Here is a 27,165-nt window from a genome sequence, read left to right as displayed (position 1 = left end):
CTTACTAAATGTTTCCATAGCTCTTGATATAATTGCATTTAACTTGTTTTTGTTACTTCAACTAATACTGATTTGGGAAAAAGTTCAAATATTATACTTTACTTTTTAATTACCCGAGAAGCACTATGTTGGTTCATATAATCAAGTTTATATAATATTAACTACTTTCTTATAAGTATTTACTATATCAGAGTGATTATATAGAGAGGAGACTTCTGTTGTTTCTAAGTGTGGCTTTATTTTGCAAAACCACAGAACTGGGCTTTGGTGGGATCTGGTCCACTTTGAAAGCCGAAGTGTTTGTTGCTCAGTCATGTCTAAATCTTTGCAACTCCATGGAATATAGCCTGTTCATGGACTTCTCCAGGCCAAGAATACTAGAATGTGTTGCCATTTCCTTCTCCAGGGGATCTTCCCAAACCAGGTATTGAACCCAGGTCTCCTGCATTGCAGGCAGATTCTTTATTGTCTGAACCAAAGTAGCTATCAAAAATTGCTACTTTAAAAATGGTCTACTTTAGCTATCCAAAATTGTTAAGATTATGCAAGAGTCAAAACAACATGTATGGTTAGTTATAGCTGAATATAAGGTCAAAACTTTGTGTAAGTTTTTCTGTTTAATCTTCACCATAAGGAGTATGCATGGGATTGCTTACTTGGCAGTGTACTTAGATTGTTTATGTTACTTTTATTTTAGAGAAAGAAAAACAACTACAGGAAGCTTTTATATGATAAGACTGAGTTATGTGGGAAAAAAAGAGATCTGCTAAGTGTATGAAATTAAGCATTGTATGTTGAATTTTGGACAGCAGAGTCTAACGAAATTCTAAAAACTGAAATGGTCCTATCACTAAACTGTCTTCAGTTCAGTCGTTCAGTCATGTCCAACTTTTTGCAAACCCATGGAATGCAGCATGCAAGGCCTCCCTGTCCATCACCAACTACCATAGTTTACCCAAACACGTCCATTGAGTTGGTGATGCCAACCAACCATCTCATCCTCTGTCATCCCCTTCTCCTAATGCCTTCAATCTTTCCCAGCATCAGGGTCTTTTCAAATGAGGCAGCTCTTCACATCAGGTGGCCAAAGTATTGGAGTTTCAGCTTAAATATCAGTCTTTCCAAAGAACATTCAGCACTGATTTCATTTAGGATGGACTTCTTGGATCTCCTTGCAGTCCAAGGGACTCTCAAGAGTCTTCTCCAACACCATAGTTCAAAAGTATCAATGCTTTGGTGCTCAGCTCTCTTTATAGTCCAACTCTCACATCCATACATGACTACTGGAAAAACCACAGCCTAGACTAGATGGACCTTTGTTGGCAAAGTAATGTCTTTGCTTTTTATTTATTTATTTTTTAAATTTCTCTTTAATTTTAATTTTTACTTTATTTTGGTTTATAATACTGTATTGGTTTTGCCATACATTGACATGAATCAGTCACGGGTGTACATGAGTTCCCAATCCTGAACCCCCCTCCCACCTCCCACCCCCCACCCCATATCATCTCTCTGGATCATCCCCGTGCACCAGCCCCAAGCATCCTGTATCCTGTATCGAACATAGACTGGTGATTCATTTCTTACCTGATAGTATACATGTTTCAATGCCATTCTCCCAAATCATCCCACCCTCTCCCTCTCCCACAGAGTCTAAAAGTCCATTTCACCTTTTTCTCAAGTGCTCACAGAACCTTCTCCAGGATAGATCACATCCTGGGCCATAAACCTAACCTTGATAAATTCAAAAAAATTGAAATCATTCCAAGCATCTTTTCTGACCATAATGCATTAAGATTAGATCTCAATTACAGGAGAAAAACTATTAAAAATTCCAACATATGGAGGCTGAACAACATGCTTCTGAATAACCAACAAATCACAGAAGGAATCAAAAAAGAAATCAAAATATCCATAGAAATGAATGAAAATGAAAACACAACAACCCAAAACCTGTGGGACACTATAAAAGCAGCGCTAAGAGGAAAGTTCATAGCAATACAGGCATACCTCAAGAAACAAGAAAAAAGTCAAATAAATAACCTAAGTCTACACCTAAAGCAACTATAAAAGGAAGAAATGGAGAACCCCAGAGTTAGTAGAAGGAAAGAAATCTTAAAAATTAGGGCAGAAATAAATGCAAAAGAAACCAAAGAGACCATAGCAAAAATCAACAAAGCCAAAAATCTGGTTCTTTGAAAGGATAAATAAAATTGAAAAACCATTAGCCAGACTCATCAAGAAACAAAGGGAGAAAAATCAAATCAAAAAAGTAGAAATGAAAATGGAGAGATCACAACAGACAACACAGAAATACAAAGGATCATAAGAGACTACTATCAGCAACTATATGCCAATAAACTGGACAACTTGGAAGAAATAGACAAATTCTTAGAAAAGTACAACTTTCCAAAACTGAATCAGGAAGAAATAGAAAATCTTAACAGACCCATCACAAGCACGGAAATTGAAAATGTAATCAGAAATCTTCCAGCAAACAAAAGCCCAGGTCTCTGCCCTAAATTTTAATATGCTGTCTAGGTTGGTCATATCTTTCCTTCCAAGGAGTAAGCCTCTTTTTATTTCATGGCTACAGTCACCATCTGCAGTGATTTTGGAGCCCCAAAAAGTAAACTCAGCCACTGTTTCCACTATTTCTCCATCTATTTGCCATGAAGTGATGGGACAGGATGCCATGATCCTTGTTTTCTGAATGTTGAGCTGAAGCCAACTTTTTCATTTTCCTCTTTCACTTTCATCAAGAGGCTCTTTAGTTCTTCTTCACTTTCTGCCATAAAGGTAGTGTCATCTGCATATCTGAAGTTATTGCTATTTCTCCCAGCATTCTTGATTCCAGCTTTTACTTCATCCAGCCCAGCATTTCTCATGATGTACTCTGCATATAAATTAAATAAGCTTGGTGACAATATACAGCCTTGTAATCCTTTTCCTATTTGGAACCACTCTGTTGTTCCATGTCCAGTTCTAACTGTTGCATCCTGACCTGCGTACTGATTTCTCAAAGGCAGTTCCCCTGGTCTGGTATTGCATTCTTTTTCAGAATTTTCCACTGTTTATTGTGATCCATACAGTCAAAGGTTTTGGCACAGTCAATAAAGCAGAAATAGATGTTTTTCTGGAACTCTCTTGCTTTTTCAATGACCCAGAGGATGTTGGCAATTTGATCTCTGGTCCTCTGCCTTTTCTGAAACCAGCTTGAACATCTGGAAGTTCACAGTTCACATATTGTTGAAGCCTGGCTTGAGAATTTTGAGCATTACTTTACTAGCGTGTGAGATGAGTGAAACTGTGCAGTAGTTTGAGCACTCTTTGGCATTGCCTTTCTTAGGGATTGGAATGAAAACTGATCTTTTCCACTCCTGTGGCCACTGCTGAGTTTTCCAAATTTGCTGGTTTATTGAGTATAGCACTTTCACAGCATCATCTTTTAGGATTTGAAGTGTCAACTGGAATTCCTTCACCCCACTAGCTTTGTTTGAAGTGATGCTTCCTAAGGCCCACTTGACTTCACATTCCAGGATGTCTGGCTCTAGGTGAGTGATCACACCATTGTGATTATCTGGGTAGTGAAGATTTTTTTTTTTTGTATAGTTCTCCTGTGTATTCTTGCCACCTCTTCTGAATATCTTCTGCTTCTGTTAGGTCCCTACCATTTCTGTCCTTCATTGAGCCCATCTTTGCATGAAATGTTCCCTCGGTATCTCTGATTTTCTTGAAGAAATCTCTAGTCTTTCCCATTGTATTGTTTTCCTCTATTTCATTGCACTGATGTCTGAGGAAGGCTTTCATATCTCTCCTTGCTGTTCTTTGGAACTCTACATTCAAATGGGTATATCTTTCTTTTTCTCTTTTGCCTTGCACCTCTTTTCTTTTCACAGCTATTTGCAAGGCCTCCTCAGACAACCATTTTGCTTTTCTTTTTCTTGGGGATGTTCTCGATCCCTGCCTCCTGTACAATGTCAGGAACCTCCATCCATAGTTTTTCAGGCACTCTGTTTATCAGATCTAAGCCGTTGAATCTATTTGTCACTTACTCTCTATAATCATAAAGGATTTGATTTAGGTAATACCTGGATGGTCTTTTGGTTTTCCCTACTTTCTTCAATTTAAGTCTGAATTTGGCAATAAGGATTTCATGATCTGAGCCACAATCAGTTTCCAGTCTTGTTTTTGCTGACTGTATAAAGCTTCTCCATCTTTGGCTGAACAGAATATAATCAATCTGATTTGGTGTTGGCCATCTGGTGATGTCCATGTGTAGAGTCTTCTCTTGTGTTGTTGGAAGATGGTATTTGCTTAGATCAGTGTGTTCTCTTGGCAGAACTCTATTAGCCTTTGCCTGCTTCATTCTGTACTCCAAGGCCAAATTTGCCTGTTAATCCAGGTGTATCTTGACTTCCTACTTTTACATTCCAGTCCCCTATATTGAAAAGGACATCTTTTTTGGATGTTAATTCTAGAAGGTCTTATAGGTATTCATAGAACCATTCAACTTCAGCTTCTTCAACATTACTGGTCAGGGCATAGACTTGGATTACCGTGATATTGAATGGTTTGCCTTGGAAGTGAATAGTGATCATTCTGTCATTTTTGAGATTGCATTCAGGTACTGTATTTTGGACTCTTTTGTTGACTATGATGGCTACTCCATTTCTTCTAAGGGATTCTTGCCCACATTAGTAGATATAATGGTCATCTGAGTTAAATTCACCCATTCCAGTCCCTTTTAGTTCGCTGATTCCTAAAATGTCGACATTTACTCTTGCCATCTCCTGTTTGACCACTTCCAATTTGCCTTGATTCATGGACCTAACATTCCAGGTTCCTATGCAACATTACTCTTTACAGCATTGGACCTTTCTTCCACCACCAGTCACATCCACAACTGTGAAGGAACTGTCTAGAATATGTTTTAAGGACCACAAGCACTTAAGAAGAGGTACAATGCATTTTCTGAAATAATATTTCTATTGAAAGCAAGTTGAAACACCATAGATTCTTCCAAGTGCAATATGGTGGCCAGCTTTCAAAATTTGCCCTATGATCCTCCCTCCTAGGTTTTACACTATTATGCAATTCCCTTCTCTAAAAGTGGGTTGATCTGCATGTCCAAAAGCATATGACAAAAGTAAGAGTAATCGCTAAGATTAGATTATAAAATACACTGCCTCTTTGGTGTTAAATGTGTACTCTATTTTAGATGTGATCAGTAGCTGAAGTTTTCTGCTCTAGTCACATGAGTGAGCTTGAAAAAAGGTTGCCCAGCCTTAGCTTTCAGCTGACTGTAGCCCACAACAGCTTGTCTGCAATCCCACGGAAGACCCTGAGCCAGGACCACCAGCTAAGTCACACTTGGATTGCTGATTCTCAGACAATTTGTGAGATCATTCACTGCTTAAAACTGCTAAGTTTGGGCTAATTTGTTATGCAGCAATGGAAAACTAATAAATTTGATCTGTAGATGAGGTTAATGTTCAGTGTCTTTTCCTATAAGGGAAGTAGCTTCTAAATGGTGGTGCCTTGGTGGCTCCATAGTAAAGAATCCACCTGCAGTGCAGGAGCTGCAGGAAACGCAGGCTTGATCCCTGGGTTGGGAAGATCCCCTGGAGGAGGGTATGTCAACCCACTCCAGTATTCTTGCCTAGAGAATCTCAGACAGATTACAGTCCACGGGGTCATAAAGAGTCAGATACAACTGAAGCAACTTAGCATGCACTTAATGATCATTCATATTTTTAAATTCTATAATTCTAAGAGGGCTTTCATGCCTTCAGTTTGGGTATTTCTTTGTAAATGAAATCTTTAACTATTTACCACAACATTGCCAACATGCTGATATATTAATATCTCTATTTTCATATGAATGATTAATAATTACAGGGAAAAGGTTGCTATTGCAAAGATGGTAAAAGAGAGAAAGAGAATGTTTGACTGCTGTGTGTCCTCTGTATATCTACTTTGGCCTTTAAAGAGCATGAAGATAGACATGGAAGAACTGAAACCTTGAGGGGGGACATGAAAAGGTGGATCCATTAGAGTAATTTACCTTACCTAGCAAGTAATGAAATAATAAAATCTGCCGAAATAAATAGAACCATACTTCATGAATTATTCTCATATATAAAATATTTGTCTTAAACAGAAGAGAATCTTGTATCAAAGACAAATATAACCTGTATTGTCATCAATATATCTAACAGGTGCTTGGAAAGTACAACGCAAATGAAACTATTTTCCATGTTTATGTCCATACTACTGTACAATTAAATCTAATTTGGAAGAAAAAAATTCTGTATATTAATGTCAGTGTTTTATAGTTCAGAAACTGTAAATTCATAATTTAAGGTATCATTTTTATATTTTCAAAATTAGAATATTATCACATGCTTATAAAAACTGGTACTGATATTAAAGCTAATACTAATCTTAGTAGGTTCTGCATATTGAATGATTACTCTTTTCAAGTAGCAAATGGAATTATTTACATTTAAGAAGTCCCATTTTATATATTCCTCATAATAGCTTATATGGTTGTTACTATTTCTCTGCCAACAGTTGCAGAAATTAAGTCCTAGGGAAGTATAACTAGTTGCCTAGGGTCACACAGTTGATTGTGTCAAGGTCTGAATTCTAACCCAGGTCTTTCCAAATCCACTATGACTAGATATTTATTATTGTATAAAATCTTTTGCTTCATAAATATTGATATAAAATGGCTAAAAATCCACCACCAAAAGTTAAAAAACCAACAGGATAAAAATGAAATAAGCAATAGTCCAGGCACTTTTAATGTTTCATCAATATCTAAACATACTTTCATTATAGTTTTTTCTTAAGTTTCTAGTTGGAGGTTAAAACCTTAGAGATTATCATGAAGTAGGTAGGTGTCTCTCAATTAGCTAGCAGCTAATTAATCTGTCTTAAAATTAATTAATACAAGTAAAGTATACTCATTAAGCTGCTGCTGCTGCTAAGTCACTTCAGTTGTGTCCAACTCTGTGCGATCCCATAGATGGCAGCCCACCAGGCTCCCCCATCCCTGGGATTCTCCAGGCAAGAACACTGGAGTGGGTTGCCATTTCCTTCTCCAATGCATGAAAGTGAAAAGTGAAAGTGAAGTTGCTCAGTCGTGTCCGACCCTCAGCGACCCCATGGACTGCAGCCTTCCAGGCTCCTCCGTCCTTGGGATTTTCCAGGCAAGAGTACTGGAGTGGGGTGACACTGCCTAGTTGTTAATATTACTTTTTTGTTTTTTCATAATCGAATTTAAGTATTAACACCAATTTACTGTACTCTACCTTCATTCAAGACCGGAAAAGTAGTTTCAAGGATTAAAAATGTAACAATATTTTGACTACTAACTCATTTTTTTTCTAATTTATCCAATAAAATCAAATCTTGGCCTCACAGTAAACAAGGGTTGCCTAGCTCCAGAAGAACATGTTTCCTAACTGTGGATACACTACAAACCTTGCATGTTAGACATTCCCTCCAGCAGCAAAAAATCTGCAAATCAAGTCAGGCAGCAGAGGCACATAGAAGCTTTTATATTTCTTAAATAGAAAGTTGCATTCTCTTTATAATATTGCAAAATTTTGAAAACTATGGAGTCCAATAAAAACTGTGCTTAAAAATGCACAGCTTAAAATGTATTGCAGGATACAAAAGCAATACACATAAATCACTTGCATTTCTATATACTAACAATGAAATATCAGAAAGAGAAATTAAGGAATCAATCCCATTCACCATTGCAACAAAAAAAAAACCAAAATATCTAGGAATAAGCCTACCTAAGGACACAAAAGAACTGTACACAGAAAGTTATAAGACACTGATGAAAGAAATTAAAGGGACATAAATGGAGAGATATTCCATGTTCCTGGGTTGGAAGAATCAATATTGTGAAAATTACTACACTACCAAATGCAATCTACAGATTTATTGTGATCCCTATCAAATTACCAATGTAATTTTTCATAGAACTAGAACAAAAAATTTCACAATTCATATGGAAACACAAAAGACTCTGAATAGCCAAAGCAGTCTTGAGAAAGAAGAATGGAGCTGGAGGAATCAACCTTCCTGACAGTACCACAAAGCTACAGTCATCAAGACAGTATGGTACTGGCATAAAACAGAAATATAGACCAATGGAACAAGATAGAGATCCCAGAGATAAACCCACACACTTATGGGTACCTTACTTTTGACAAAGGAGGCAAGAATATACAATGGGGCAAAGATAGCCTCTTCAGGAAGTTATGCAGGGAAAACTGGATAGCTATGTGCAAAGGAATGAAATTAGAACTCTTTCTAACACCATACACAAATGTATATTCAAAATGGATTAAAGACCTAAATATAAGACCAGAAACTATAAAACTCTTAGAGGAAAATATAGACAGAACACATGATGACATAAATCAAAGCAAGATCCTCTATGACCCACCTCCTAGAGTAACAGAAATAAAAACAAAAATAAACAAGTGGGACCTAATTAAACTGAAAAGCTTTTGCACAGCAAAATAAACTATAAACAAGGTGAAAAGACAACCTTCAGAATTGGAGAAAATAATAGCAAATGAAACAACAGAGAAAGGTTTAAATTCCAAAATATACAAGCAGCTCATAAAACTCGATATTAGAAAAACATACAACCCAATCAAAAGATGGGGAAAAGACCTAAACAGACCTTTCTCCAAAAAAGACATATAGATAGCTAACAAACCCATGAAAAGATGCCCAACATTGCTCATTATTACAGAAATGCAAATCAAAACTTGAGATTTCACCTCACAGCAGTCATAATGGTCATCATCAAAAAGCCTACAAACAATAAATGCTGGAGAGGGTATGGAGAAAAAGGAACCCTCTTGCACTTTGGTGAGAATGCAACATTCTTGATACAACCACTGTAGAAGATGGTATGGCAATTCCTTAAAAAGCTAGGAATAAAACCACCATATGACCCAGCAATCCCACTACAAGGCATATACCCTGAGGAAACCAAAACAGAAAAATCCACATGTACCCCAATGTTCATTGCATATTGTAGCTCTTTACAATAGCTAGAACATGGAAGGAATCCAGATGTCCATCAACAGATAAGTCGACAAAGAAGCTGTGGTACATATATACAGTGGAATATTAACCATAAAAAGGAACACATTTGAGTTAGTTCTAATGAGGTGGATGAACCTAGAGCCTACTATACAGAACGAAGTAAATCATATACTAATGCATATATGTGGAATCTAGAAAGATGGCAATGATGAATTTATTTGCAGGGCAGAAATGGAGAAACAGACACAGAGAACAGACTTATGGACATGGTGGGGGGAGGAAGGAGAGGGTAGGATGTATGGAGAGAGTAACATGGAAACTTACATTACCATATGTAAAATAGATACCAGTGGGAATTAGATGTATGGTTCAGGGAACTCAAATAGGGGCCCTGCAACAACCTAGAGAGGTAGGAAGGGGAGGGAGATGGAAGAGAGCTTCAGAGAGAGGGGACATATGTATATCTATATCTGATTCATGTTGATATTTGGCAGAAAACAACAAAATTTTGTAAAGCAATTATCCTTCAATTAAAAAAATTTTTTTTCAGGGACTTCCCTTTCAGTTCAGTAATTAAAATTTTGCCTTCCAGTATAAGGAATGCAGGTTTGATCCCTGGTTGGGGGGCTAAGATCCCAAAGGCCTCTCAGCCAAAAGACAAAAAAACACATAAAACAGAAACAATATTGTAAGAAATTCAATAAAGCCTTAAAAAATGGTCCATGTCAAAAAAGAAAACAATAACAACAACAAAAAATACGTACACACCTTTCACAAAAGCATTTATTGGAGTGAACTATCTATGGTGGAAATGCCACCTAATTCTCAACTGACTACCAAGAAAAGTTGCTAACTCTCCCTTACTCATATTTTCTCTATTAGCATTTCCTACTAAATCCCTGAAGGAAAATGCTCTCTGTAAACAGCCACCTTGTGTTGTACAGAAAGTCTCTCAAAAACTTCATGTGATTTTTCATAAATTACAGGCTTCAAAATCCTTAGAGGAATTAAATGCATCTCTGTTCAATTTATAGATTATCTCATTAAGTGCCAGATGAAAAAGTAGAAGTACAATATCAGAACAGAGAAAGTAAATTTATAAACTGGTAATTATACTTGTATTTCTAGGCCCAAATTGTATTTGTTTTAAAAATAGGCAGAAAATATGGTTGTATTTTTAAGTGCATTTGAAATGAGCAAATCTTACTTTACTCCCCAGGGAGTTAACACTTTAATAAGGACAGTGATCAGGGAAAACTTGCTAAGGGTTAGATAACATAACCTAACCAGAGCTGCAATTCTTAGCTTGAAATTTATATTAGAAATTCTGGCAAGATTTACCTACAGTAGTACATACATATTACTATATATATATATATATATATATATAATAGTATTTACCCTTTCATCATTTTAGGATAGAGTGTTAGATATCTGACTTATATGTTAGGCTTTCTAAAGTAAAAACATTATATTTATATTTTCCATTAAATGGAAGAGCAACCCTTTGAAGGCTGACTGTATGTAGTCTGAATTCATGGCAATGTCACACTCAAATAATTGGTGGCTGTCTATGGGATTTTGTTTGTCTGATTTTCACCAAACTAGATCAGAAATTTAGAGGAAGTTTGAATTTGTGTCCTTGTTACTCCTCAGAAAAAAATTTCTGAAGGAATGAAACTATAAAGGAAAAATGCTAATTTTGCATACTCCAAGGCTATCCTGATTCCGGTAAGCATTAACCTAGATACTTTCTAGTATTCTATACTCAAAGGGATATTTGTGATTAGCTTATAATTTGACTTCCCTGGTGGTTAAGACGGTAAAGCGTCTGCCTACAAGTCTGCCTACAATGCGGGAGACCTGGGGTCAATCCCTGGGTCAGGAAGATCCCCTGGAGAAGGAAATGGCAAACCACTCCAGTATTCTTGCCTGGAAAATCCCATGGAAGGATGAGCCTGGTAGCCTACAGTCCATAGGGACACGAATGAACGACTTCACTTTCTTCCTTTTATAATTTGATATTGTGGGTTATATAACCTCTACTCCAAGCTATATGTCACATTGCATTATTTTCCCTCTCCAAACAACAATATTTAAGAGGAGGTAGAAATTTATAAGAGCTGTAATTAATCTTTTAAAAATAACCTTTTATTTTTCTCTTTTCTTAGAAATATAAAACTTGGTTTTAAAATATGTAGATTTTTAGGTTGTTGAAGAAACTGAGTTAGTTTTTCACCCTTTGAGACCTTAATGTACTTCCCCATAATTTTTTTAATATTTTATACTTTCATTGAAAAATGAATTATCTCATTGCTTTATTACTCTTGTTTGATAATTTTTTATCCCCTTGTATAGCAAAGCAAGAAACAAAATAATAAGCAGCTTACACAATCACAGAATTTCAGAATTGGAAAGTAACCTAGTTTAACCTAACGTCATAAAAAATGAGATGAAGACATGGAATTCATTAAAGTGATGAGGTAGCAATTTAAGAAAATTCTGACCAGGAATATCAAAGGAACTGATTATGACTTTAGGATGTGAAGCTGAATTAAAATGCTATGAAATTTAGAACTGATTGAAATACAGCAAGTTGGCAGCAGTATGATTAATGAGCAGCCTTATCTGGTATTACAACATCAGCACTAAGACTGTACTCCCAGTAACTACATACACCAAAGGAATCCAGGCCGTCTGAGCACAGTGAAGAGGGTATTGTTTTATTGTCCTTGGAAATCAAAATATAAACTTTGATACTCATTATGCTTATAATCTCCATTTCACTCTATAAATATAGATGTATTCTAAAGTTTTCAGTGAGGAATATTTACTTAGTTATTTACTTAACTTAAATTTTTCCTCAATTAGATATATAAAATCTTTGGCATGCTAACTCTAGCTTCTATCATTTTGTACAAATCTATTTTTCAAATCAAACAATAGGCAGTATAATTCTTATGAAATCAAAGACAGTTTAAAGGTAGAGGAGTCAGTAGACAATTATAATTTTCATGTGCATACAAACCCTATACTAATTGCCATAGTGAAAATATCTTTTACTTTCTTCCTATTTAGATACATTCAGACCATACAGATGCTGTTGTTGATGCAGTGCTGGCACCAGTCCCAGTTTTGTGACCGTGAGAATCTTTGCTCCAGGCACTGTGGGGACTCCCTGGGCTCACTAAACCGGACAGGCTTCTACCCAGTGTGGTGTTTGCTACACAACATGGAAATTGGCTATGATATCTCCATAATGAGTGTTTGTATCAGTAAATTCCCTTGCCATCCATTTTTTATCAGGTAATGGTGTTTTAATTAGTACCAAATGCTCATATCCAATTTCTCTGTGGTGGACATGACAACGAATAAAAATTATGAAAAGAGAGGAAAAAACAAAACAAAACTTTTATTCACCAGCTCATGACTTTGCTGATTCCATTAGAAACACTCAGTTACCTCTGAAATGACTTAGTCCTCTATTTATTACATTTTGCTTCAGTTTAATATGTTAGGTTCAAATATCACACAGATATGTAACATCTACAGAGGTTCTAACTAGTTATAAAGATGGTGCAACATTAAATTCACAACTATGTTTATAGTGTTATGGTTATTTTCCTTCTATCCACACTTATTTTTTAAAGATTATTTTTATGTTGACCATTTAAAAAATCTTTATTGAATTTGTTACATTATTGCTTCTGTTTTATGTTTTGGATTTTTGACCACGAGGCATGTGGGATTCCCAACCAGGGATCAAACCTGCACCCACTTGCAGTGGAAGGCAAAGTTCTAATGACTGGACCACCAGAGAAGTCCCTATCCACACGCCCAATGTGAGGCAATGGAGAAGCAGGGCATTCAGCGACTTAACCTTGGAGCTGCAGCACCAGCATTCCCTGTGAGATGTTCCAAATGTAAAGCCTCATCCCACCCTCTCTTAACCCAGCTCCAGTCAGCTGAATCAGGACCTCCGTTTCAACAAGCTCCTCCTGTAACTCAGGGAATCCTTAGGTCCTTTCATCAATCATACTTTTATTAGTTCCCATATAATAAACCTGTTTCCATTTACATGCAAATTTACATTTAGATAACAAAATGGCCCAGTGTAGGTGGTCACTGGGGAAGGAGGATGCAGAGAATGAATGAGCTGTTTCTGTACCTAAACAGTGAGTGAAGGTTAAAATAGCATTTGTGGAAGTGAAGAGAAAACTTCGGCAAACACTTAAGTGGCATTTGTGGAAGTGAAGAGAAAATGTCCTTCAGCAAACATTTAAGTGAAGGAAGAACAACAAACGAGAAAAAGAAAAGTATACTGATTATTTTATAAGGAAGGAAAGAAGGATTTTTTCTTTTGTAGCTTATTATTTCTATAATAATTGCTTCATATATTTTTAATCAAACATGCAGATTTACTGGTTATATATTTTAGGAAATAAAAGGAATTTATTGAATTGTTTTCTTGGGGAAGAAAACTATCTTGAGAAAGAGGGCAGAGAAGGAAGAAAGAATTGGTTATTGAGAAGTCTGTGACTTTCAGGGCTTCTCAGGGGGCACTAGTGGTAAAGAACCCGCCTGCCAATGCAGAAGAAAGAGATGTGGTTTGATCCCTGAGCCAGGAACGTCCCCTGGAGGAGGGCATGGCAACCCACTGCAGTATTCTTGCCTGGAGAATCCCATGGACAGACGAGCCTGGCAGGCTAGGGTCCAAAGGGTCGAATAGAGTCGGACTTGACTGAGTGACTAACACTTTCACTTCCACCAAGAATTCAACCTCCTATGAACACATGTGTATAGCGGACTTTTGTACTCAGAGGGAGAGGGAGAGGGAGAGGCTGGGATAATTTGGGAGAATGGCATTGAAACATGTATACTATCATGTAAGAATCGAATCATCAGTCTATGTCCGATGCAGGATACAGCATGCTTGGGGCTGGTGCACGGGGATGACCCAGAGGGATGTTGTGGGGAGGGAGGTGGGAGGGGTTTCATGTTTGGGATCGCATGTACACCTGTGGTGGATTCATGTCAATGTATGGCAAAACCAATACAGTATTATAAAGTAAAATAAAGTAAAAATAAAAAGTTAAAAAAAAGAAACTTTAAATCATCCGAGTGATGAAAATATTTCCCACAATGAAGAGCTTCAAACAAATTTCCTTACCTTTTAAAGAAAACAGTTCAGACATGAAATTATGTATTTTTATATAAACCTCATAAGTACGTAATTCTATAATTGGTAGAGTAGGTGAAACAATGGCAAGTTAAATTTAGTATTTTATATAGATAATTACTGACCATCTGTGTACAAGAAATGTTTCCTTTCTTATGATGAAATTTCTTAAATAAAATCTAAAAACTGCTGATTGTGATAAAAAAATAAATAATGAGAGAATTATAAAGAAAAGACTACCAGTCACAGGTCTTTAAATATTGGATGTAAGAATAATGAACTATTATGGGGGATGCATGTTTGCAAAATGAGGTACCAGTTGGTAATTAGTGGAGCTGTACAACACCCTGGTGAGGTAGGTATGTTTTATTGCTGCCATTTTATAGATGCAAAACAGGCAACAGAGAGTAATGAAGTGTCTGCCTCAGGGAACCTAGAAAATCAGCATCAGCAGAAAGCACTTTTCTGAGACATCCAATTGTGATGCAACTATGTATTAAGAACCACTTAATTGCCTGGGTTATTTTGGTGAAGTTACTTAGCTTTTCTGTACCTTAGTTTCTTCGTCTGTAAAATGGGGAGAGTAATAGTATTTATTTCAAATGGTTGTTATTGGAATTGAATTACTTAATACATAAAAAACACTTTAAAAAATACCTGCTTTTTTGAAGAAATTTCCATAGTGGCTGTATCAATTTACATCCCACCAACAGTGCAAGAGGGTTCCCTTTTCTCCACACCCTCTCCGGCATTTATCGTTTGTAGATTTTTTTGATGATGGCCATTTTGACTGGTGTGAGGTGATACCTCATTGCAGTTTTGATTTGAATTTCTCTAATAATACTTTGGCCACATGATGCAATAGCTGACTCACTGGAAAAGATCTTGATGCTGGAAAAGATGGCAGGGAGAAGGAGAAGAGGGTGACAGAGGATAAGCTGGTTGGATGGCATCATTCATTCATAGGGCATGAACTTCGGCAAACTCTGGGAGATGGTGAGGGAGAGGGAAGCCTGGCATGCTGCAATCCATGGGGTCGTAAGTTGTCAGACACGACTTGGCAGCTGAACAAGGACAACGTCTTCTTTGGAGAAATGTCTGTTTAGGTCTTCAGCCTATTGTTTGATTGCGTTATTTTGTTTTTCTGATATTGAGTTACATGAACCACTTTTTTTAAAATTTAAATTTATTTATTTTAATTAGAGGCTAATTACTTTACAATATTGTATTGGTTTTGCCATACGTGTTCCCAATCCTGAACCCTCCTCCCACCTCCCTCCCCATACTATCCCTCTGGGTACCACTTTTATATTTTGGAGATTAATCCTCTGTCAGTTGTTCCATTTGCAATTATTTTCTCCCATTCTGAGAGTTGTCTTTTCATCTTGCCATGATGGAGAACAGTATGGAGATGTCTTTAAAACCTAGGTATAAAACTACTATATGACCGAGCAATCCCACTATGGGGTATATACCCTAAGAAAAGCACAATTGTAAAAGACATATGTTCATTGCAGCACTATTTACAATAGTCAATACATGGAAGCACCCAAGAGGTCCATCAACAGATCAACGGATAAAGAACTTGTGGTATATATATGTATATGTATCAGTTCAGTTCAGTTTAGTTGCTCAGTCGTGTCTGACTCTTTGCGACCCCATGAATCACAGCACGCCAGGCCTCCCTGTCCATCACCAACTCCCAGAGTTCACTCAGATTCACATCCATCGAGTCAGTGATGCCATCCAGCCATCTCATCCTCTGTCGTCCCCTTCTCCTCCTGCCCTCAATCCCTCCCAGCATCAAAGTCTTTTCCAATGAGTCAACTCTTCGCATGAGGTGGCCAAAGTACTGGAGTTTCACCGTTAGCATCATTCCTTCCAAAGAACACCCAGGGCTGATCTCCTTCAGAATGGACTGGTCAGATCTCCTTGCAGTCCAAGGGACTCTCAAGAGTCTTCTCCAACACCACAGTTCAAAAGCATCAATTCTTCGGCGCTCAGCCTTCTTCACAGTCCAACTCTCACATCCATACATGACCACAGGAAAAACCATAGCCTTGACTAGACGGACCTTAGTCGGCAAAGTAATGTCTCGGCTTTTCAATATGCTGTCTAGATTGGTCATAACTTTTCTTCCAAGGAGTAAGCGTCTTTTAATTTCATGGCTGCAGTCACCATCTGCAGTGTATATGTATATGCATATGTATATGTATATGTGTGTGTATATATATATATATATGATAGAATATTACCCTGCCTTAAAAATGAACAAATCTGAGTCAATTCTAGTGAGGTGGATGAACCTAGGGCCTGTTATACAGAGTGAATAAATCAGAAAGAGAAAAATAAATATCATATATTAACACACACATACGGAGCCTAGAAAATTGGTACTGATGACTATTCGCAGGGGAGGAAGAGAGGTGCAGACATGGAGAAGAGACATGTGGACACGGTAGGGGACGGGGAGGGTGGGACAAATTGAAAGAGTAACATTGAAACATATACAGCTATCATTTGTAAAATAGTTAGCCAGTGGGAATTTTCTGTATGACACAGGGAGTTCACCCCAGTGCTCTGTGACAGCCTAAAGGGGTGGGGTGGGGTCAGAGGTGGGAGGGAGGTTCAAGAGGTGGGGACATATGTATACCTATAGCTGATTCATGTTGATGTATGAGAACTTCCAGAAATTCAAACTGGATAACACAACATTGTAAAGCAGTTATTCTTGATTTTAAAATAAATAAGTTTTAAAAATACCTGGCCTAAAATTGGCCTACTACCATCATTTATGAATGATCATTTATGTGCCTTTCTGATTGCTAAGGATATGAATATGGACAAAAGAAATCCCTGCCTCATGAGTTTCAGTTCAGTTCAGTCACCTAGTCATGTCTGACTCTTTGAGATACCATGAACTGCAGCATGTCAGGCTTCCCTGTCTATCACCAACTCCCGGAGCTTGCTCAAAGTCATGTCCATTGAGTTGGGGATGCCATCCAACTATCTCATCCTCTGTCACTCCCTTCTCCTCCTGCCTTCAATCTTTCCCAGCATCAGGGTCTTTTCCAGTGAATCAGTTCTTTGCATCATGTGGCCAAAGTATTGGAGTTTCAGCTTCAGCATCAGTCCTTCCAATGAATATTCAAGATTGATTTCCTTTAGGATTGACTGGTTTGATCTCCTTGCTATTCACGGGACTCTTAAGAATCTTTTCCAACCCCCCAGTTCAAAAGCATCATTTCTTCTGCACTCAGAGCTTTCTTTATGGTCCAACTCTCACATCCATACATGACTACTGGAAAACCCATAGCTTTGACTATATGGCCCTTTGTTGGTAAAGTAATGTCTCTACTTTTTAATATGCTGTCCAGGTTTGTCATGCTTTTCTTCCAAGGAGCAAGCATCTTTTAATTTCATGGCTGCAGTCACAATCCACAGTGATTTTGGAGCTCAAGAAAGTAAAGTCTCTCACTCTTTCTATTGTCTCCCCATCTATTTGCCATGAAGTGATAGGACCGGATGCCATGATCTTAGTTTTTTGAATGTTGAGTTTTAAGCCTGCTTTTTCACTCTACTCTTTCGCTTTTAAAAAGTGGCTTAGTTCCTCTTCACTTTCTGCCTTAAGGGTGGTGTCATTTGCATATCTGTTATTGATATTTCTCCCTGCAAGTTTGATCCAGCTGTGCTTCATCCAGCCTGGCATTTCACATGATGTATTCTGCATTTAAGTTAAATAAGCAGGGTGACAATACTCAGCCTTGACGTACTCCTTTCCCAATTTGGAACCAGTCCATTGTTCCATGTCCAGTTCTAACTGTTGCTTCTTGACCTGCATGCAGATTTCTCAGGAGGCAGGTAAAGTGGTCTGAAGATTTCTTAAGAATCTTCCACAGTTTGTTGTGATCCACACAGTCAAAGGCCTTAGTGTAGTCAATGAAGCAGAAGTAGAAGGTTTTCTGGAATCCCCTTGCTTTCTCTCATTCCTCTACTTTTTCTAAATCCAGTTTGAATACCTGGAAGTTCTCGTGAACTTACATTCTATTTATTAACATAACATTTTCTCAGCTCACGGGTATCAGTGTATGTCCTTCTTGTGAACAGGTAGAAACAGGAGTCCTCAGGATTTCTTTCTTTTTCATTTTTTAATTGCTAGGGATAATTTCACAGTGGCTAGGTAATTTTTCTCAATTTTCTGTGAATGAGTTTTGAACAAAGAGAGGATTTTATTAATTACTTTAGAATCTGGCTAAAAGCAGTGGTTTTTGGCACTGACTGGAGGTTGGGGTAACAAAGACAAACAAAAAATTATCTCCTTTCTTCAGGGGTTTAAATGCTAGTGAGGGAGTCGGATAGATCTATATATAAAACTGGCTCTAATCAATCTAATTTGTCTTTGATAAATATAATAAAAGAACAAAGAAGCAAGATAGAGAAAAGTACTATTGATAGAGAAAAAAGAAGAAACTTTAAGAATGTGAACACAAAGGATAAAGGAGAAAGAAGAACAGAACTAAGGGAAGGGTGTTTTTGATATTCAATTAGAGTTTTGATATTTATTGACTGCAGGAGGGTCTGCAACATGTTGAAGCTGGAGACTGAGGGGTTGGGAACAGATGATGTCTTAGCTACATGAGAATAACTTTTTTAAGCCTAAGATGGAACTGCTCTCATCTGGAGTACCAAGTCAGAAAACTAAAATGTAGGTAACTTTTGCACCCTTGTAAAAGCTCTCCTGGACCAAAAACTGAGTATATTCACAGATGGTCAATAAGCATATGAAAAGATGCTTGTCACTACTAATTGTTATAGAAATGCAAATCCCAAGTACAATAAGGTACCATTACAGCAGTCAGAAAGCATCATTAAAAAGTCTACAGGACTTCCCTAGTGGTCCAGTCATTAAGAGTCTACTTGTCAATGCAGGGGACATGGGTTCAATCCCTGGGTTAGGGCACAGGGCAACTAAGCACATTTGTCAAAACTACTGAAATCTACATGCTCTAGAGCTCGTGTGCCACAACTACTGAGCCCACACACCCTAGAGCCCACGCTCCACACAAGAGAAATCACTGCAATGAGAAGCCCATGTACTGCAACTAGAGAAAAGCCCTCAACAATGAAGAGCCAGAACAGCAGAAAAAGAGAAAAAATCTATAAATAAATGCTGGAGTTGTGTTTGGAGGAATGGGAACCCTCCTACACTGTTGGTAGGAATGTTAATTGTTGTAGCCACTATGGAGAATGGTATGGAGGTTCCTTTAAACACCAAAGACAGAGTTACCATATGACCCAGCAATCCCATTCCTCAGCATACATCTGGACAAAACTATGAATAAAAAAGATACATGCTCCCTTATGTTCACAGTTGCCCTATTCAAAATAGCCAAGACATGGAAACAACCTAAATGTCCATCAACAGATGAAAGGATAAACAAGATATAGTACATGTATACAATGGAACACTACTCAGCCACAAAAAGAACAAAATAATGCCATTTGCAGCAACATAGATGCTACTGCAGGTTAGCATACTAAGTGAAGTAAGTCAGAAAGAGAAAAAAAATACCATATGATGTCACTTATACATGGAATCTAAAATATTACACAAAAGAACTGATCTACGAAGCAGACTCACAGACATAGAGAATAGACTTGTGGTTGCCAAGGAAACATAGGGGAGGGATGGACTAGGAGTTTGGGGTTAGCAGATGCAAACTACTACATATAGAACAGATGGACAGCAAAGTCCTACTGTATAGCACAGGGGATTATAGTAAATAGCCTGGGATAAACCATAATGGAGAAGAATATTAAAAACTAATCCATAAATATGTATAACTGAGTACCATGCTGTACATCAGAAATTAACACAACAGTTTAAATCAACTATACTTCACTTAAAAAAAAAATAAAAAGATGACACAGTATATCCAGTTAGCCTATCCCCAAATTCCAAGCGAACTCTGGGCTCTATACTTCTTTCCTTGTTCCTTCTCACCCTAAATGAGGTTGACTATGTGGCTACAGTAGAATAGATATTTTCTGTTTTTTCTCTCCCTTGTTCTTTATCCTTTCTCCTATAAGAGCTCCCTGCCTTCCGCCCCATTTGGCAGTTCCTGGAAATGAGACCAGCTGCTTCATGAAGTATTATATAAAGCATGCATGTGTGTGCTCAGTCACTCAGTCATGTCCAGCTCTTCACAATCCCCTGGATGGTAGCCCACCAGGCTCCTCTGTCCATGGGATTCTCAAGGCCAGAATACTGGAGTGCGCTGCCATGCCCTTCTCCAGGGGATCTTCCTGACACAGGAGTTGAACCCACATCTGCTTGTCCCCTGCATTGGCAAGCAGATTCTTTACCACTGAACCACCTGCGAAGGCCATTATATAAAGCATGTATATCTAAGTTGTTGTCATTTTTTTTAACAGTTTCCTCAGTATGAGTATGCTCTTCTTTGAAGAAACATATTGTTAGTGAGTAAATATGAAATATAAAATTTTTTGGTGACTTATACTTGAATTTATTCATTATTTGAAAAACATTTAAATATGAATATTTTCATATTCATAGTATATTCATGTAAGTTTAAAACACTTTTTAAGTATGAAAAGTGTGGCCAAGAATTTGGAGAGTATAATTAACTGAATAGAGAATATCTAATTAATTATAACCCACAAGCTATAGATTTTCTTCTCCATAGTCTGCTCATCTCATATTCACACACACACACACACACACACACACACACACACACACACACACACACAGAAGCAAAAGACAATCATAGCTAGGTTTTAATTTTTACATATAGTTATGATGTGAAGATTATTGTTCCCTGTGGTGAGTTATTTTTTAAAATGTGCCTGTATATTTAATTTTAGCACACTTAAGTTATTTGAAAGATAGTATATCTATATAACTGTATAAACACAAACATAGTAGCATTTGAAAATAGCTAAAAATGGAAGAGATTATCTTTCTGAACTCTTATTTTATAGATGAGAAAACAGGAATAAGAAACTTAAGGTCTAAGTCAAACTTAAATGTCCAAACACTTAGACCAGTGCCTTTTTCTAAGCGAAGGTCACTGGTAACAATAATATATGTTTGATCTCAGACATTTGTAGGCACTTCACCTTCTAAATCACTTAGTTCAGTTCAGTTCAGTTACTCAGTTGTATCCGACTCTTCGCGACACCATGAACCACAGCACGCCAGGCCTCCCTATCCATCACCAATTCCCGGAGTTTTCCCAAACTCATGTCCATTGAGTTGGTTATGCCATCTAACCATCTCATTCTCTGTCATCCCGTTCTCCTCCTGCCTTCAGTCTTCCCCAACAACAGGCTCTTTTCAAATGAGTCAGCTCTTTGCATCAGGTGGCCAAAATACTGGAGTTTCAGATTCAACATCAGTCCTTCCAATGAACACCCAGGACTGATTTCCTTTAGGATGGACTGGTTGGAAGTCGCTTAACTTCTCTTCTAATTTACAAAGTAATTCTCCTGACATGATAAGAACTTAAAACAGCACAGATTATTCAAAGAATGGTATAAATATTGATTATTCGTGTATTAATTAAGGTTAGAAATACAGTGTATCTTTGATTGAAAGGAAATGTAAAGCTGAAATGCCTAAATCAAAGATGGAGGCATCAATACTAAAGACTGTGGAGACTACGGACATCATGGCAGGCTGAAGAGTAAAACTCGATCATAGCTCACTGAGCACTGAGGTGCCTGAGCTATTGCTTGGTGTGTCAGGAGATATACTTGGATCACCTCTACCTGTTCCTGCTCCCATCCCCAGCTGCTGTGTGTTTTGTTTTTAAAGGCTTATGCCTTCCATCTACTTTCGACACCTAAACTTGGGCTTGTGGAGCCACAGTGGAGAACCAGAAGCGCCTATGACTGTTTCCTGAATACCACACCTAAATGTCCATTCAAAACCTGTCGTCAATGATTGACTAAAGCCTGATGGAAGCTCAGCTTCTTTGTCGCCATAGGATGAACTCTGAGATGTGATTTAGACTCAAGACCTCTCCTTGCTCACTCTGAATTTGATTCACATCTTCCTCAGGGTCCTGTTTCTCCGTTGTCTTATCAGTATTCCTAGGAGGTTTCCTAATTAATCACTTGTACACAAATTCCCATCTCAGAGTTTGTCTTTGAGTAACTGGATCTAAGACAACTACTAAAGCTATTTAGGATCTACCCATTCTTCCATCCATCCATCCATCTATCCATTTATCCATCCATATTTATCTATGTTTGCTACCTTGCTCTCTCTTTCTTGCCTCCATCTATGTACTCATCCCATTCTAACAAAATAAATAACACCTAAAATGAATGCATGTTTCCAGTCCATATTCTATATGTTAATATAATCATACAAAAATATAAATATATGGGGGAATATCTGTGTTCCCCAAATAGGCTCATTTTTTACCTGTTCTGCTTTGTATCTTGTTCTTCTTACTTAACAATATTTAGATTCCTAATAAAGAATGATATTAGCAATTTTAACTAAGAGTTCTATTGTAAGTTACTCTATGTATAAGCTTTATAAAAATAATTCTTGGGAGGAGAAACTTATAGTAAGAATCTGCCGTCATAGTTGAGAAAAATTTTGATGCTGTCAATCATTTCACATTCTCTCTGAGAGTTTTGATATTCTAACATCTTGACTGGTTGCCAATATTTTATATATTTATATATGAGGACATCATAATTTTTATTTAGTTTGTACATAATTCCTATGCTCTGATTCTATATTGTATTATGTATAGGCCAAATATTTCTCTAATGCTTCCTTAAATGATATTTAATACTGAATTCGTATACTCTCCATCCTTAGATCTATTTATAATTAATCTTTACAACACACTAGAAAGGTTGATATCTTTATTTTCCTTTTGTAAATGTGAAGTCTGATTAGGGAGATTAATAGACTTTTTCCTGACCACGAGCATTAGAGTCAGAGTCAGAACATGAATTAGGAATCCTTGGCTTCCAACTCCACATTAAATTCATTAGCAATGGATCATTGCCATTTTCTTATAAAATAAACTCTTTTGTAATGTTATTTATTCTATTATTAAAACATGGATATTATGTCAGTAGCCATCTCTCAGGATATTATTAATTTCTAAAGTTCCAATTGGATGAATATGGTTCTTTTCTTATAGAATCAGCACAATTTTTCTTTAACTGGAAATATTATAAGTCATTTTCATCTTCAGATATATGAAGCAAAAATGACTATAGAATAAGAGTCACCTTCTGTGTATGAAATATTACCTTTATAATACAAAATAAATATTTTTATTATGAAAATTTCCTTAAAAATGTCTACATTGCTTTTTAAATAAACTGAATTATTTGAGTATATGATATATTTAAATTAATGGACAGAAAAATATGTATATTCCTGTGACAGGATACCACAGGTTGTAACATTTGGAAGGACAGACCAACAGGATTTCTGAGCACAGGTTGGCCAGGCCAATGTCTAGAATCTATAATCTAATTAAACTGAGTAAATTCCTCCTTTCTTAGGCTATGGATTCTTTCATGTCAGTTGATAATAATGATAGCTTTCATTGACCACATAATTCTGAAATTACTAAATATAATCATGCTACTGAGTTACTTCTCCCCTTTTCAAACTTACATTTGCTCAGAAGCAATAGAATAGAAAAATATAGACTTCTATTTCTCTTCTTTTTATACTGTTCATGGGGTTCTAAAGGCAAAAATACTGAAGTGGTTTGCCATTCCCTTCTTCAGTGGACCACCTTTTGTTAGAACTCTCCACCATTTCTTTTTGCCCTGGGTTTCTTCATAGGGAACCTAAATTTATTTGTGATGTTCCTTTGATTCCAGTAAGTTATAGAAACACAACAAGTTCTTTCTTAAGATACCACTGGGAATTATATAAATTTTTACATAATATTTTTAAATGTAATGCTCACTTTATCAATATTCTAGGTTAGTATCAGCCCAATGGGACATATTATCAGAATTGACTCTATGTTCTGCCTTAACATCTATAGCAATGATATCATAATGGTGAGGGATAGGGAGAAAGCATAAACGAAGAAGACATGTGACTGTCATAAAACTAAGGAAGTTTATAATTTGGGAAAATATAGTAATTGAGAATTTTAATGACAGAAATGGAAATTGAAGTTAAGAGTTGAGTTATTAACCAGATTTATCTTGCTACCTTATAAAACACCTGACCTGAATGGAAAGACAATTTTAAATTCATCAGCTATTTTCATTTATACCTTTAATCATACTTTACAAATTTTAGCAGACTATAACTTTAAATTCATTGGCAAGGATATGGCCCACTGAACTTGTTTTAGATTATGGTAATTCCATTTTACTATTTTTTCTGAAGTGAGTTTTAGAGATAACATTATATTCATTAAACTGTAAGCTGATGAATACAGTCTCTCACTATATTGTAAAACTCCTTAGAGTAAGTGAAGATTGAAATGTACATCCTGTGTCTTCTACCTTAATCTGATATAAAACAAGACAAATTAACTAAGAAATTATAAGCACTCTAGTATACTGGAGAATATTTAAAGACATAGTAGGTAAGAAGTTAGGCCAAAAAGAACAGATTTTAGAGTAAAATAATATTCTATCACAATATGCTTAATATACATATGCATACATATGTACATGTACATTCTGAGGCAGCTCCAGATAAGACCTACTTGCTCGTGGTACTTGATCTCGTAGTCCAGTATGGCTCCACTGGGAAAAGCAGGTGCTTGCCATGATAGGGCAATGCTGTTTTGGGATGCCCAGTCCTTTCTTACCATACCTATCAGGGAAGGTGCTGAAAAGAAAGAAAATAACTAAGAATTAACTGGCAGGAATCATTCTCCACAATGCTTTCTTTAACATTTTGTCTCCCAAGGAAAATACAATTCTTGGTGAAGAGGACACTAATTATTGATGTCAGATTAATATGATAATCAGGATCTACTTTACTCAATCCAAATATTAAAATTTATTTAGACACTGATGGCTCAGTGGCAAAGAATTTTGCCTGCAGTACAGGAGGTGCAGGAGATGCAGGTTTGATCCCAGGGTTGCAATGATTCCCTTTGATCCCTGGGTTGGAAAAATCCCCTTCAACCCCTGGGTTGGAAATATCCCCTGGAGAAGGGCATGACAACTCACTCCAGCATTCTCGCCCAGAGAATGCTATGGACAGAACAGCCTTGTGGGCTACAGTCCAGAGGGTCACAAAGAGTCATATACAACTGAAGCAACTTAGCTCACACGCATGCAGAAACAAATTAGGGAACAAAGGAAAAACTCAGATAGTCCAAGAATAAGGACCATAACACATTATCTCTGATTCTGTTAGAGGACAACACTTTTCCTCAAACTGGCTTTGGTTTTGAGCTATAATATGAAGTATAATAGACTTGACTTCTATATTTTCTTAAAACTAAGACTACTATAGAAAATCCTCTGCAATTACATGATCACTTATAAGCTTTCTTTCTTTCAAGAGTTAGTACTTTATCAAATTTTAGTACTTTATAGAAGTTACATTGCAAACTTAACTACAGCATATTTTGGCTTATCCATGAGAGGATCATTTCTTTTGCAAGGTTTCTATGACTTTTGACTAAAGCTGAAATATTTAATTTATGAAGTATATTTTGAATCATGTCTGTCTTCTTTTTCTATATAACATTATCTTAACAATTCAATCTTAACCTAAAGTAATCTTGTATACACTGTAGGCTTTTTATCTAACAAAATATTTCTCATCCTTAAATATTTGAATTACTAACAAAAGGAATTTTTACATAGAGAACTAAAACTCAGTCTTAAAAATACAAACTAAATGTACTGAGATACCATTTCTCATTTTAAATTGGCAAAAAAATCCAAAAACTTGACACCAGGCTCTGTTGGCTAGACTGTGAGGAAAAGACTTTAATACGTTGTTGGTATAAATGCAAAATGACATAATCCTTATAAAGGGAAATTCAACAATTTAAGGCAAATTATATGTTCATTTACACTTCGGCTTTTGGGAATCTACTGAAAGATACACTGCACAAATACGAAGTGACATATTTACAAGACTACTCATTGAAATTTATTTGTAAAGCCTGGAAACAATTTAAATGCCCATCAATAAGGGACTGGTTTAAAAAACTATGCTACATTCACCAGAGAATTATGAAACTGTAAAAAGGAATTGTGACCATCTATAAATACTAGAATGAATTTATTTCAGAATTTACTTTTAAATGAAAAAAGTGAGGTGGAGAAAAATGTATGAAAAAAATGTCTTAGGATAAATTTAAGAATAAATTTAGTAACAATGGTTACCCTTAGAGGATAGGAGGCTAGGATGGTCACTACAGGGTTAGAAGAAAATCATCTCTGAATATAAATAATAAAAAACAAATGAACACTGAAAGAGCAATCTCAAAAGATTAAAAGAAAGAAATCTGTGTATTGAGTTGAAAGCAAAGTTCCTCTGAGAGGAATTACTTAAAATGACATTAAATGACAGTTACTTAACCTACATCCCAATGGGACATATTCTAAGTATAAAAAAAATATACTGCAAAAATTATTGAACTATTTTTAGTAATGATATTCCAAGTAGTATTACTGGTATTGTAATGCTGAATGTGTGTGTGTGTGTGTGTGTGTGTGTGTGCACATGTGTGTGTGTTTGTATTAAGAGACAATTCAAATGAGTAATTACATTGCTGTTATTGAGAACTAGGACTTATTTTTCCTATGGGAAAATAGAGATACAGATGTCAGACCAGTGAAGGTAAATAAAATCTTATCCTAATAAACCTGAATTAGAAGTATGATTATGAACTCATGTA

At 36.5% G+C, this 27,165-nt stretch overlaps 1 protein-coding gene across 1 annotated transcript in view; it reads right to left on the bottom strand.

Annotated features, from left to right (window-relative positions):
- Positions 1-27,165, bottom strand: part of EPHA6 (EPH receptor A6) — a 975,318-nt gene that overhangs the window by 350,421 nt on the left and 597,732 nt on the right. The window contains exon 6 of the mRNA XM_069550620.1: positions 25,006-25,130. Coding sequence (XP_069406721.1) covers positions 25,006-25,130 — 125 coding nt within the window. The remainder of the gene's footprint in view (positions 1-25,005; positions 25,131-27,165) is intronic.

The sequence above is a fragment of the Ovis canadensis genome, chromosome 1 (assembly GCF_042477335.2).
Source record: "Ovis canadensis isolate MfBH-ARS-UI-01 breed Bighorn chromosome 1, ARS-UI_OviCan_v2, whole genome shotgun sequence".
Taxonomy (NCBI): Eukaryota; Metazoa; Chordata; class Mammalia; order Artiodactyla; family Bovidae; genus Ovis; species Ovis canadensis.
This window is presented reverse-complemented; position numbering and strand designations above follow the sequence as displayed.